General features: G+C 32.5%; 1 protein-coding gene across 3 annotated transcripts in view; it reads left to right on the forward strand.

Annotated features, from left to right (window-relative positions):
* LOC132705155 (protein kinase C-binding protein NELL1-like) overlaps positions 1–14,763 on the forward strand; it is an 83,282-nt gene that overhangs the window by 54,107 nt on the left and 14,412 nt on the right. For all 3 annotated transcript variants that reach the window (XM_060675590.1, XM_060675591.1, XM_060675592.1), the window contains exons 4-11: positions 740–1,006; positions 3,540–3,695; positions 4,101–4,229; positions 4,300–4,393; positions 7,107–7,295; positions 8,008–8,127; positions 10,877–11,137; positions 11,198–11,434. In XM_060675590.1, the coding sequence (XP_060531573.1) occupies positions 740–1,006; positions 3,540–3,695; positions 4,101–4,229; positions 4,300–4,393; positions 7,107–7,295; positions 8,008–8,127; positions 10,877–11,137; positions 11,198–11,434 (1,453 nt within the window). The remainder of the gene's footprint in view (positions 1–739; positions 1,007–3,539; positions 3,696–4,100; positions 4,230–4,299; positions 4,394–7,106; positions 7,296–8,007; positions 8,128–10,876; positions 11,138–11,197; positions 11,435–14,763) is intronic.

Raw genomic sequence — 14,763 nt, forward strand, 5'->3', positions numbered from 1 at the left:
AACAAATTTAATTAAACTTCGTAGATTTGTTTCATTATTTTTATGGACAGAGATTCGGAGAGGGCGAGGGAGGGACGTCCAACAATATTTATTTCTTTGTCTCTCTAAAAATGCAAAATATATTGAAAAAAATTTTTTAATTTGGAAAAGAAATGAAACTTGTAAAGAAGATGGCGTACCAACTTTCAAAAATATAAATTGAGTACCTTAAAGTCTTAATTTTGGTTAGTTTGTAAATTTAGCTTAAAAAGAACAGGACGTTAAATTGTTATACCTTTTACAAATCCTTTTTAAAAATTAAAATACTTTAACATTTATAAATCACATCGGTAAGCGGGGGCAATAATATTTGAACATGGCTGTCGAAACTTCACCTGAAAAGCGACTTTTAATTAGCATTGATCAGCTATTTATTTTTAAAATAAAAATTTAGCATTTTCTTCAAAATTAGCTACGTACGAGTTATTTAGTTACTAGAAATTTGAAAGTATTTATTATTTATTAATATTAATAATTAATTTTGATTTGATAGTTTAAAGAGCCGATATTTTGTCCAAATATGTGGAAATCCACGCCTGACTGCAGTGGGATATTGATTTGTTTGTTTTCGGAATTTCTTAATACTTATTTGTGCCAATAACTAAAAAATAAAGTTGTCGCAGGTATATATTTCTACTAACATCTGAAAGCAACCCACGCGTTTTCCATGATTCTCCGAATTTGAACTTTTAATTTTCAGGTTCAATCGAGTGGTCGCAAAAATGAAGTCCGATTGCACTATACGTCACGTGTGGATGGTAGGCCGTACGTCGAGACGTTTCCTTACCGCTTAGCCGATAACCTGTGGCACCACGTGGCTGTCAGCGTTAGTGGCTCCCAAGCGGAACTGCTGGTGGACTGCCATCCGTTGTATAAGCGCCTCTTGCGACCTGGCGCTCCCGACAGAAATATAAGCGCTCCTCAAGAGATCTGGCTGGGTCAGAGGAACAGGCATTTTTTCTTCAAGGTACTTACTTGATCGAATTTAAAAGATTTTAACCTGTAGAAGGATTTGAAGTGTCTTTCATTCTATTCTTTGAAAACAAATTCGATCTTAGCTGTTGTTAACACAATAAATAATATTTATCTGGCTGACTGTTATGGAAAAGAATCCAAATGAAATTTTGAATTTGAATGAAACAATAATTTTCTAGGCTAACCTATTTTCTTCAGAGGACAATAGTGAGAATATGTACCCAAAATATTTTCAACTCTATTTACTGATCAAATTTCTTCCTTCCTATGAGCTTATTTTTTGACCTTCTTGGGTCACCTGGTATATACTAGTACGCTCATTATTTTTATACACGCCAAAAATAAAGATGTTGGATTCGGTTTTTATATTGCGGTAAAATGATTCAAATATATAAATGTTTAGACAGTTTATTATAGTTTAGTTTTAAGCAACTTATGCAGTCATTTTTTACCAAAAAAGATCCAACATTTTCACTATCCCTGGTACACTATGCGCAAACTTAAGTTTTAAATATAGTGATTGATGATCGATGGTAAGTTGGACGTTTAGGTAAAACCAAAAATAAATTTTATTTTACATACTTGAAATTAATGATACTGACGTGACACATAAAAAATGTCAAAACGTTATTGTTTCGAATAGGGCACGAAATTCTTAAAGGTAATTAAATTTGTGGCAGGTAAATAGTGGTACAATACAGTCGTTCAATGTTTGAAATAAGCGCCATAATTATTAAAAATTTCATTATCTTGGCATATTTTCAATAGTTACACATGAAACGCCATGTTGTTTATCAGTAATTTCCCAATTACTGTTAAATAAGTTACTTAATTAATTATTCAAAATAATTTGTCAAAACAGTTTTTATGAAAATTCTAGACGTGCACACTGACATATTTTATTATGTAATAATAATATTTACTTTCTAAACTTCAGCCAGTTTATCGATGACGCTTTTATGTAAAGCTACAAAGTGTCGAAACCTTTACCTTCAAACACATTTTCTTAATTACTTATTAACCTTTTAAACTGCTCGATAATATCTTTAACTCACTTTAGCTGTCTGAATAAAAATAACCTTTGCAAGGCCAGCTTTTTTATTATTTCGGATTACCAAGCGAGTTGCTTGATGGTTTTAAAATATTTCGTGCCAAATTCAAGGTATCGTGACACAGAGATATCATGACAGCGGCAGCGATATAATCGCAATTTTTAGGTCTTACCTCCTATTTTCCGGTCCAGACGTTAAAAAAAATGGAATAATAGCGAGACCTATCCGATTACGTTTTTATGCAACGATAAGGAATACTAATCCAGTAAACAACAATAAGTTTGGGCCAAATTAAACATTTTCAAACGGACATTTCGCTTTCTGCCCCAAATATTTCCATAAAAAAGATCATGGTAAAAAACACATATATGTTTCCATTTTCGAGTTATAAGAAGTTTTTTAATAATGCATTTTTAAAAAATCGCTGTAAATTTTTTGCTCCACAAAATTTTGTGTCTCTATAAACTTGTTACGCAAAATTTAATGTCTCAATTGAAAACGAAAAATCGATTTTTTTATAAAGCACAAACGCCGTTTATTTTATTGGATCATTACAAAGCGATGAAATTACCGTTCCAAAAATACAGATCACTTTTTTGCTCAAGTCGGTTTGGAAAAATAAAAGTTTTCAACTTTGACCAAGTAGGCCTTGGGCATATTTCATTTTTTTGGACATATAAAACGTATAATATATACATAATTATCAAAATTTAAATATTTTGTTTGTTTGGGACATTTCAGCATTGCATTTGCTATATTTTAATTGTCATTAGAAATATATTATTATAGTTATATTGTGGCCACTCATGGGAGCCACTCATTATATGGGAACATATGTTATTAATTAATTTACTTATTTATTTTTTTTATTACTTTATAGTATTTTTTACTCCCTGAACTGTAATAAAGTCAGCCAAACTTTATTTAGAGCTTTATTTGGTTACAAAATGTAATAAAGTTTTTAAAATAACTTCAAAGAAAATTATTTTATTAAAATAAAAAAACAGTTGGCTTCATAAAAATCATGTTTGTCATTTTTTTTAGTTGGCAACTTTGTAGAAAACTGAAAAAGAAACAGCCACCAAGTCAATTTTGAAATTTGAAATTATTATTTTTGATGCATCAGCCCCCGCGAAATTGTCCAAGACCCATTAATAAAAGATATTCCCATCAAATGCCGGCTTTATTTTCCCACAAATGTCACCAAATATAGCAAAATGTACTTAAATTAAAATTAATTAAATATTTAATTTTATTTTGTCTTACTATCTCATTAATGTCCTAAATTAAATGTCATATTTTGCTTGCTTAACATACATATCATAGGTAAATGTTAAAAAAAGGTTGGAGCTAGTGACATTAACATGTGTTTTTGTACGTTAATTTTAAAGATTCATAGCTCATTTGGCGTTATTAATTCTGTCAATTGTTAACGAAATATTCTGACGCATAAAAAATTCTGGTGGATTTTAGGGCTCCATGCAGGACGTACGGCTAATTGCGGGCCCCTACGGTGCTTTGGCTCTGTGTCCTAGTTTAGATGCCACGTGTCCCACGTGCGGCCAATTTTCCCTACTACAGACAGCCCTTCAGGAGTTGCAGCGGCATCTGTTAGAGATTTCCAAAAGGGTAGGGTGAGTTTTTCTTTTATAACGTACGCGAAATTAAATGATAATTTTTTCCCTCATTATTCAATCAAGAATCACAGTAGCAATTATATGCCAAAAGCCTTTTAAAATCACATATACGTTGATTTTAATATATATTTTACCTTTCCTCTTAGCACTATGGAAGATTTTTTCGGAGTTCGTAATATAATTTTATTGCTATAATTAGTTATCCTTTTAAAGGGTTTTAAATATGCTAAATGTTTATGCACCACTCTAGTATGCATTAATTTAATGAAAATTTTATTGGTTGCTTAACCTCGTTTTGTAAGTGGACTGTAAAAATGACAAAAGTCTTTTGCCGAATTTCTTGTGTTTTTACGGAGGAAATCTTCGTGCAGGAAATAATTGTCCAATTTTCTTGTAGCTCGCTCAAGCAGAATTAAGACTAACTAGAGCTGAAGAATGTGATTGTCAAAAGTCTTGCCGTGTGAATGGATCGGTTCATGCCGACGGATCGACTTGGCAGAGAGGTTGTGATTTATGTGCGTGTGTAGTAAGTATTCCTTTAAATCTACAAGATGTTTGAGTAATTACTTTCATTCGATGCGGTTTCATCTTTACAGCATGGCGAAGTTCAATGTCGCCCAGTGGAATGTCCGGAACTGAACTGTAAACATCCAGTAAAACAAAATGGACAGTGTTGTGAAAGCTGTTTAAGTAAGTGAATTGTTTAAAATTGGCAAAAAATTGCAATTTTCAAACTTAGTTTATAGCTTTGATTTTTTGAAACCTCGTTTGTCGCTTTCGTTAAAATTGGATGTGAAAACGCCGACAGATAAACAAATATTACCTCATCAAACAGCAAGTCCGTCTAAAGTGGCTTGGATTCCATCCAAATGGTCCCTAGTCCTGTTGAATTATTTTTGTAGGAAATTTCTGCGGCCCCCAAACAAAATGCCGCTGCCTATCTTTCAGAGCATGTCGTCGGAATTAGGAATTGGATACAATATGAATGTTTCAAAATAACCTGTACCTTAATAAAATTCGATTGGTGACATACCTCGAAGGCTACCGGAAATTTTAATGTTATCAAATTATTAAATTTCATGGAAGGTCAATATTATTTGTATATTATTCTTCTTATTATTATTTAATATAAAACAAAAATAAATAAATTTAAATGTGTTATTTTAAATAAGTTTCATTATTTTTAACTAAAATATCTATGTCGCGAGCCGTACAACAATACGTAATTTGTTAAAACACAATTTTGGATACTAATGTAATAATTGTAATAACTGTATAATTATATCTTATATTATATAATATATATAATATAACAAGAAAAGCATGCGACTCCAGTTTTGCTAACAAAATTTGACTTATATTTAATATGCTACCTATCAGACAGGTTCTTCGGGTTGAAGTTATTGGAATAAAAATCACTGGTTTGATAAATGGTTGGTTCAAACATCTATATGTAGTCTTGTACAGTTAATAAGTGATTATTATTTTTACATTTGCTTGGACGTATTTATCCAACGCGTATCAGATATTTAAGGCAACACGGTATTCTGTGACCCAACTATCGGACACCGATAAAATAAATCGTATTGACAGAAAAATCTATTACAATAATGTAAAAATACAAAAACATAATATTAGTTACCTATATAATATATATTTCCAAATAAGATTATCATAAGCATTGATTTGAAAATTAAACGTAAAGTGAAAAATTCATGACTCTGAGTTTCGCATAAAGGGAACTTTATCCAAGCACTGACGTCACGAGCTTCAATGCAAAATAGTCGCTTCGCAAATCAATACCTTTTATGATCCAGCATTACTTTTTAAGGACAGCGAAGAATTCTCAAGGATTCAGAATACATGATACGCGTTCAAAAATGGCTAAAGATAAAAGAAAATTATCTTTAGATTCTGACATACATTTACCACAAAACAACCTCACTATTTTTATGATAAACTTGTGTCTTTTAACTCATAATGATGATACTAAAAGAACTGCTTACAAAGCACTGAAATTATTAAACCTACTATGTAGGAATCCTCCGGCGTCGGTTTTTGTTGAGTCGAACTAGCTAACGTTTCGCCAATCATCCTGTTGGCTTCTTCAGAGATTGACTGAAACTGGTTGCCATTTTACTATGTACCTGGTTGCTTATAGATTTCTATAGACTCTCGGATTTTTCGTTGGAGATTACATGCAAGAATTTTAGTTTTATCGAATAAAATTTTATGTCCGGTTTCGTGATTCTGTTCGGCAACTGCTGGTGAGTTTATTTGTATTACAAATGTATAGTATAGTATAATATAGAATTACAGTAGCCTGTGGAAGTTTCTTTGAAAAATTACTACATAGGAAATTTGTGAGTGATGAGTGATTTTTGGACAATTGGTAAATCAGGTTTTAACGTTACATTTCTTAAGAACTTTCCATATATGGTCAGTGATGTTTTGAGTGTAAGGAAGGAAGTCATTGGCAAGTGTGGATTATTTTGTGATGGAAAGCTTAATATTTCTAATGTGGAAATTATTAGAGAGAAGAACAGATGTGTGTTTTACGGCTCTGTAAACAAGAAAGTTGATAACCGATGATTTTTGGACCAGATCATGATGTGGCAATCCATTAAGGTATCGGTCTGTGCCCGTAGGTGTTCTGTAAATACAATACCCAATGTTAGGTCTGATTTTTTATTGATTAGCAAATCTAAGCATAGGAGATTATTATTAGTTTTTAATTCCATTGTAACACGTATATTAGGGTGTATAGCGTTTAAATGTCTAGAAAAATCTCGGAGGGATTCTTGACCATGAGGGCAAATAACAAAATTACCATCAACGTAGCGTTTTCATGGTTTTGGTTTTAGATGTCCAGTGCTTCCTTCTCAAAGGCTTCCATAAGTATATTCGCGAAGACTAAAATGCGAGCCAGTTTCGGTTAAGCTCAGAAACAACCAACAAGATCATTGGCGAAACATCAGCAAGTGTAATTGATAAACATCCGACGCAACATACTGAAAAGTTTTTTTTTATATTTGCGTTATTATTTTATATCTTGTATCTTAGGGTTAACTTGAAATAATCTCTGTGATTAGTTCTGTTCTTGGATAAATAAGAATCCTTTATTAGTATTATAAATTTCATTTTAAAAAACAAGGAAACGAATGTGTCTCTATAATGCCATTTTATTAAATTCTAGAGGTGCTTAAAATCCTGCATGGACCTTTGAAGAATTTTCAGAAAAAAATTTATTATGTAAATAAGGCAAAAGGAACTAAGGTTGTCTCGATGATACAGAGAAGTATACAGAGACTGTCTCTTTTGCCTTTCTTAATGTTCTGTGATTGCGATCAGCGTTATTGCAGCTCTCGTTTTTCGAAATATCTAATAAAGTTTTTCTTCGCAGATGTTTGTTATTTTAACAATCAATTGTACGATCACGGCGAACTAGTGACCGTACAAAAATGCATGGAATGCGAATGCACCGACGGAACCATGACGTGCAAATCAATAGACCCAAATACCTGCCCAGCATTGAATTGTCCCCCGGAAGAGCAATTTTCAGTACCTGACAACTGCTGCAAATTTTGTCCAGGTATTATGTTAGCCTTTTTGCTTCGGTTTTTGTATGCTTTCTAATAATATATATTTTTTTAAATGAGGTACCACGGCGGTCATATCTGACAACGTCCGCGTTTAAGTGTCAGTGAAATTGAAATAGTAGTTGATGACTGCCGTGGTATCTTATGCACCTACTTTCCCCTTTATATGTCTAGAAGAAATACAACTAATTGGATACAAAATATATGGCGGTCAAGATATACAATGGGATGATAACCATACTATTGGCAGCTGTTCTTTGGCCTCTCTTAATTAATTATTAATTTCAAGCAAATTATATTATTTTCTCGTGAATTAAACTTTTTTAAGGATAAAAACATGAATAAAAAGAAAAACAATGGAACTTAATAAATGTATGCGCCTCCACTGTAACGTTGTTTTAACATTTTCACGTATGTCCTTGGTGACAAATGTTTCCTAACGGTTGTAAAATATTTGTTCTCTTCACGTTCATTTTTTTTAATTAACCACAATTTATTTATTGCTGTTAACAATGTAATCATTTCATCCCATTATTTTTGGAGTGGATTTATCAGTAATTCCAGCTCCACTAACAACTTTACAAAATACTGTAATTGCAATAATGGATTGTCATTATAGGTATGTCCACCCACTAATATTCTCCGCGCTTAATTAACCCAAACTAACTCCTCCGCGCGGCCATCATTTTCCCATTCTATTAACAGGTGTCGACTACTGCGCCAAAGGCCATTTTTGTCATGCTAACGCTACCTGCCGCAATTTACAAACAACCTATGCTTGTCAATGTGACACCGGCTTTAGGGGTGACGGCCGAATGTGTTCGGGTATGATCATTGCTTATCTACTAAACAGATGTATATTTTTACTCCGCTTTTAACACGGTCCCAATTATAGCGTAAGAATTTGTAACTAAACTCGTGCTCTCCCTTGTCAATCACACACTTTAAGACAAGCATTTGCAACTCTGGTTAAAAATCGTAAAAATTTTACTAATGTGTAATGTCTTCAATATATACTTTGGTTTTTTTAAGTAATTGTACTTACTACATGTACATATCTATCATTACATGTCTGTTTTCCAATCTTAATATTCGCTTGTAAGTCAACATGCCAAAAGTCTAATTATAAGATGGCAGAACACCATTTTTTGAAGACAATATTCAATCTAAAATACACGGAAATTTTTGTAACAGATGTCTGAAACCTTTTGAAAATGTCATATACAGTCTAATAGCAGACTATTGTAGTACGGATTAGCCAATTTATTATGGAATTAAACCTTATCTCAGAATCCGTAAAAATGTCAAACAAACTTAAATATAAAAATTATACCTGAAGAATATTGTATTGCTATATATACAAGGCGGCTGTATTTTTGTGGACAACAAAAAAAACTGTTTTATTCAAAATAGCTCACCCCCTAATATAGACATATTTTATGTATCTTTCCGTTTCTAACATATTGTAAAATGTAGGTCAAAAGTGACATTTGACATTTAAATCTGTCTGTCTTTCACCGACTGAAAGCTTTGTTACACATTTGGAGTTGAGAAGGTACTTATTGATATTTTAAAAATAAATAAATATTGGGTGACCAAAAGCAAAAAATTATAATGAAAAAAAATTTTTTTTTTTGAAAACAGTCCATTTTTATGAGTTTTGGTTTTATCATTTAAAAAAAAGGTGATTTGTTTCAACAATATGTAGATTTTTAGCTATTACCAATAAAATATTTTCTCCATTGTAAAAATGCTACATGGCATAAAAAGCAGTCAAGTACCGCTTGACGTTTTTTTATAAATTTTATATTAAATTTAAATAATTCCTGATAAATAGATTTAAAAAAAACCCTAGTTTTTTCTAAATGGGGAACAAATTTTATCATAAACATTTGCTGAAAAATATTTATAGGTACAAAAATCTGCGAGAAACATCGCTTTAAACGAAGAACAGATTTAAAAAAAAATGGTACCTTTATAAAAAATCATATATTATAAAAAATATACAGTTCTATATTTCTTGATTGTTGAAAATAATAACTTTATTTAAAATTTGTTTTATTAGTAGTAGTTGTAGTAGTAGTAGCTATTAGTAGTTTCCACAGATTTTTTTTTGGGACTCGTTTTATCGACGATCATTTTTTTTTTATTAAAATAATGAAATAAATGATTAGTTTTAAAAATTGAAAATTACCTTAAAATTTCTACTTATATGTGCGATGCCCAGTACTACTATCAAATCTTCACTTACCTGTTAATACCAACCAGAGTTAAAATATAGTGGTTGGTTTTAAGGAATAAATATTTTAATTGAACTTCTGCATGAACATCCGCTTAGCGTTGTGGAATTGACGGTCAATTTTTGTGTGTCAATTGACCAATCAAATAACCGATCAATTAACCAATCAATTGACCAATCAATTTACAAATACAATGGAATTTATATTTATTTATTTATATTTCTTTACATTGTCGCCGTTGCGTCGTTTGGGGTATTCCTTGAAGAGGATTATAGGTAAATTGGACATTACAATTGCGTAATAATTTATTATAAAATAAATATTATTATTAAGTAATGATAGATAACATTCTACAATTACAAGATGTTATTTAAAACATTTTGGTCGAATTTGACTAGTGAATTGATCGGTCAATTGACCTGCCCCATCCGGTTACTATTACATTTGAATGATTATAATAGCTAGGAAAAATATTATGATGTAAATTATTCATTGTTGTCCTTAAAATGTTGTGTTTTCTAAAACTTAAACCAAATACAACGTCTTCTGAGCATTTTGACGAAATGGGATCTAAGATCTCTTCGTTTTTTGGTAACCACAAAAATGTCTTTGAATGGCTTAAACGGTCTTCCGCGTTTAATTTTTGTACTATGTACTTTTTGTAAATAGCTAATGCACGATACAACTTCATTAATTAACGACACGATCTGATAACGATTATTTCTTTTGTTTAAATTTAGATGTAGTTAACCGTAATTTTTATTTTTACTATGAATATGTTCACTTTTGTTGTGCTCGATTTTTTCGCCATGTTTCTTCTTCAAAGCAGTTTTACACTAAAGCGGATCCCATTCAATAGAGAATACATAACAAAGTCTTTTAGGAGAAATCTGTAGGCATTTATAGAGAGTAGGACATTTGATCTAAAATTCAAAATATGTCAGAAACTACGAGACTTAATATATTGTATATGAAATATGTATGCGTATAGAATTTTCCGAAGAATTCAAAAATTATTTAATGTCCATGTTATTGTTATGTTAATTAAAATATTATTTCATGTTATTTAAAATAAGCTAGTTGTTAATAACCCACGAAAATACAAACACTTTCTATATATACCAATGTAATATTTTACAGATATAAATCAATCAATCCATCCAAAAACTTTGGTAACTAAGTTTTTTTGATACTTTTAATATATTGTGAGAAAGGACCACCTTCAACATAATATATATATTATTGTCTCATTCTCTCGTATTGTCAAATGTTATTTTGGGACCGTGTCTAGACTTAGACGTAATCACACTCATTGATTGGATTGTGGGTGATAGATATTGATGAATGTCAACAAGAGGGCGGCCACGAGGGCCACCATTGCCACGCCAACACCCGATGTGTGAACACCAACGGTTCCTACGAATGCGAATGTTTGGAAGGTTACGTGCGCGTCGATCGATTCAACTGCGCAGAACTGGACGAATGTTCTACCGGCGCGCATAACTGTGATGCTTACGCTGATTGCGTGAACACGAAAGGAAGCTACCGGTGTCAATGTCGAGAGGGCTATGTCGGTGACGGCTACAAATGCCGGCGTAAGTAAACAGCAAAAAAAAACTCTCAGAGACCGAAACTTAAGACTTTCACCATTTCAGCTGTTTGTTCTCCAGCCTGTCTTAACGGAGGAGTATGTTTGAAGCCGGGCCAATGTTCTTGTCCCGGAGGATACGCCGGATCTTCGTGTGAAAGAGACTTGGATGAATGCGCGACGAACGCTCATAGATGCACCAACTCCTCCGAATGCGTCAACATGATCGGTTGGTACTACTGTAGATGCAGGCCGGGCTACGAGGGGCCTAATTCAGACAATAATCTTGGAACTTTATGTGTAGGTTAGTATATCGGCGATTGTTATAGCGTTGGAAGAGTAAAGTACTTACTTTATTCGGAAAATCAAATTATATTCATTTTGCAAAATACCCAAAACCAAGAAGCTGGTCTGGATACATCAATTACATAGGTCGACAGTGATTTTAATGTTTGAAAGCTATTTGCTTATTTGTATATTTTTTGGGCCCTTTTTCCAAAAAACGCCATATTTCTTATTTTATTAATATGCATACCTATGAAACGAATATGTTTGTTCCATGTTAGGCATGATTTCCAAATGAATTGATTTTTATGAAATTAAATGTGATTTGGCAACACTGGACAATATTAGATTTATCTTCAAAGAAACCGAGTTGGCGCAGAAGCGTACATGCAGCGCTGTAACCTGCTTATGCGCAGTTTGGTTGTATTCGTCGTCGTGCTACTGTGTTCGCAGCGTGTCTTCGTTGTTGCGTATTTTAGTGTTTAGTGTAGAATGTATAAATATGGAAAGAAGACATTGTGTGGACAATCCATATAACTTTTGTTTTATCTATGGTAGTTATGTCATAGCAAAGCAAAGGCAAACTATAATTTCTTTTGTGAAATACGTATACGACGCTTATTTTGGTGTAAAAATTGGCGTAGTTTAAGAGGCGTTTTATTGCACAATGGTAGTGAACTGGCCTCGGTTCCCGTTGCACATTCGGTGCATTTAAAAAAAACGGGTGAAAATATACGACTCCTTTTGAAGAAAATATATTACCAAGAACATCAGTGGATGCTTTGGGGTGACCGTAAAGGGCTGTGCATGCTCCAAGGACAACAGGGAGGAAATACAAAATTTCCATGCATTATTTGTGAGTAAAACAAACCTTACACTTGGTAGCAAAAATTGTATTAAGAGATAGCTTAGTTGACACCAAAAAAGTTTTACTGCCTCCTCTTCATATCAAACTTAGCTTGATGAAGCAGTGTGTTAAAGCCCTAGAAAAATATGATACTACGATAAAAAAAGGTATTTTTGTTGGGCCGCAGAGAAGAATATTATGCAAAGATAGGGATTTTCAAAACACGACCAATGTCGAGAAAAACGCCTGAGTTTCATTTAAAGAAGTAATTAATAAGTTTCTTGAGATACCTAAGGATGAAAACTACGAAAGTATTGTTCAAAACATGTTACCACTCTTTCATCGTCTAGGTTGTAATATGAGTTTGAAAGTGCATTTCCTGTTTTCACAATTGAACTATTTTCCTGAAATTCTTGTGGCAGTTAGCGAAGAACAGGGAGAGACGTTTCACCAGAACATTAAGGAAATCGAACGCCGATACCAAGGAAGCTTTCTGGCAAAAAAAGACGACGATTTCACTCAAAAAGTATCAGTAAAGTTTTTTTTTTCGCTTTTTTTAACTTGGATTCCATTTTCTTACTGAATAAAAAAATAATTTATTTTTTTCCTTTTACATTTGAAAAAACACCTTACGTGATACAAATAGATGCAGATAATTTTTTAAATCAGCCTACCAAAATTATATCAAATCAGTTTTCAAAATAAAAACATCTGTTAAAACGTTTAATTTTGTGGACCTGTGATTGAATTGTTGTGGTAAGGTGCTGTGGACTCGGAAAAGGTCTAGGAGAAGAACTGGAAAATATATCTATAACTATTCCGGTTCCATAATCGAGTTTCCGGATAAGAAGACGTAGAATTCCTGGGTACTTAAAGCAAATACATAGCTCTTTTGATAAACTAGCTTCTATTGCTTGCTTCTAAAAGTTTTCTGTTCATGGTATTTATAATACGGTTTCTATCTATTTGAATTCTGTTGTATTTTTCGATGAATTTTTTCCAGATTTTGATAATACGCGTTGTGTTTGGAAATGTCCCACATATATGTCTAATGGATTGAAGTGGAGGCTATAAGCTGGCCATCGTATAATTTATATTATGGGGTGGAGCGACGTCTCTTATTTATTATTGTTGAACAATAAATAAATCAATTAAAACGGCTTTTAATTTTCTTACAGTTGATACATTTATCTAAACATATAAATATATCTACACAGAGTGTCTTACGGTTGATAAATTATTAAAAGTATTTTTTTCAAATGGACTAATACCCCGCCTATTATCAAATGTTCGCATAAATGATTAAAGCCGCTTTTAGTTCATGTATCACGTTCCATGTAAAGTTTTCTAATTAACCCCACTTTTGTAATTAAATATACTTATTCTAACAGATTTGCAGGCATAAAATAGTTTTCAAACGTTATGCCAATTTTGTCGCCAACCTGTACGGGGAACTAGTACCCAGGATCCTGGGAAATTCTAGTCAAAATTGAAAATTTGTAAATATTCAAAGGACCCAGGAATAAGAATTTATATTTGTGGTCTGTTTGAGTAAAAAAATGTTGAAATTTATTAATGCTACAGATAAGTGTAGCGAAATATTTTACAAAAATGATCAAAAGTGACAACGGGGAGAAAAAGGAAACAATATACAGGTTGATCGATTTAGAAAATCAAGAATGTTACCATTTTTTGGTACAATTGCAATAGTGTAACACTAAAAATATTCTATGTCGACCGAAGAAAGTGAAAAACCCAAACGACCAAAATTTCAGCAAGTTGCAAAACGCCCATTTTTCCACGAACGATGAGACACCCTGTATTTGTGTAGTGTTTTTTACTATATCTTGTTCGCTACAAGTCGTATCCCGCCCATCCGGATAACTATTGTCTCAGTGTCAGACTGACAATCGCGATACCTATCGAACAATCCAAAGTTGCCAAATATTTGTAAACAATATTTCACGTTAATTTCGATAAATAAGCTACCAAACCTAATTAAACTATTCATCTGGTGCACGGTAAGTGGTTATGGTTCAAAAACTAAATAAAATTAACCGATCGGATCGTGTTGTGTCAATTCGGTTTTGCTTTGTTTACAAACTGCATCGATTTCAATTAATTTCAAGCAGAAAAAATCTTAGATAGTTTTTAGGTTGTACGATAGACAAGATATGCAGGTTTCTGCAGTTACTTTGCACTTATGCAAATAATTGAATTTGAGACCAGCAATCTTCGTGATAAAAATTAATCGGGAAACCTTTGTATAGTTTTTGACTACTTGGGTTTTGTTTGGGCAACCCGGCATCTTATCGCTTGGGCTTATCGCATCTTATTATATCATCCCTTCGGCACGATAATTATTTTGTACCAAATCTTGAATCATTTTTTCCGAATACCAGTCAGCAAACGTTCTAGTGAGTATTTCTACCTATCTGCCACTTGTTTATTTATATGTTTTCAATTCAATAACACCCCGTATAATCCGATGCACGTGCGAT

The sequence above is a fragment of the Cylas formicarius genome, unplaced genomic scaffold (assembly GCF_029955315.1).
Source record: "Cylas formicarius isolate icCylForm1 unplaced genomic scaffold, icCylForm1.1 PGA_scaffold_7__23_contigs__length_41026272, whole genome shotgun sequence".
Classification (NCBI taxonomy): Eukaryota; Metazoa; Arthropoda; class Insecta; order Coleoptera; family Brentidae; genus Cylas; species Cylas formicarius.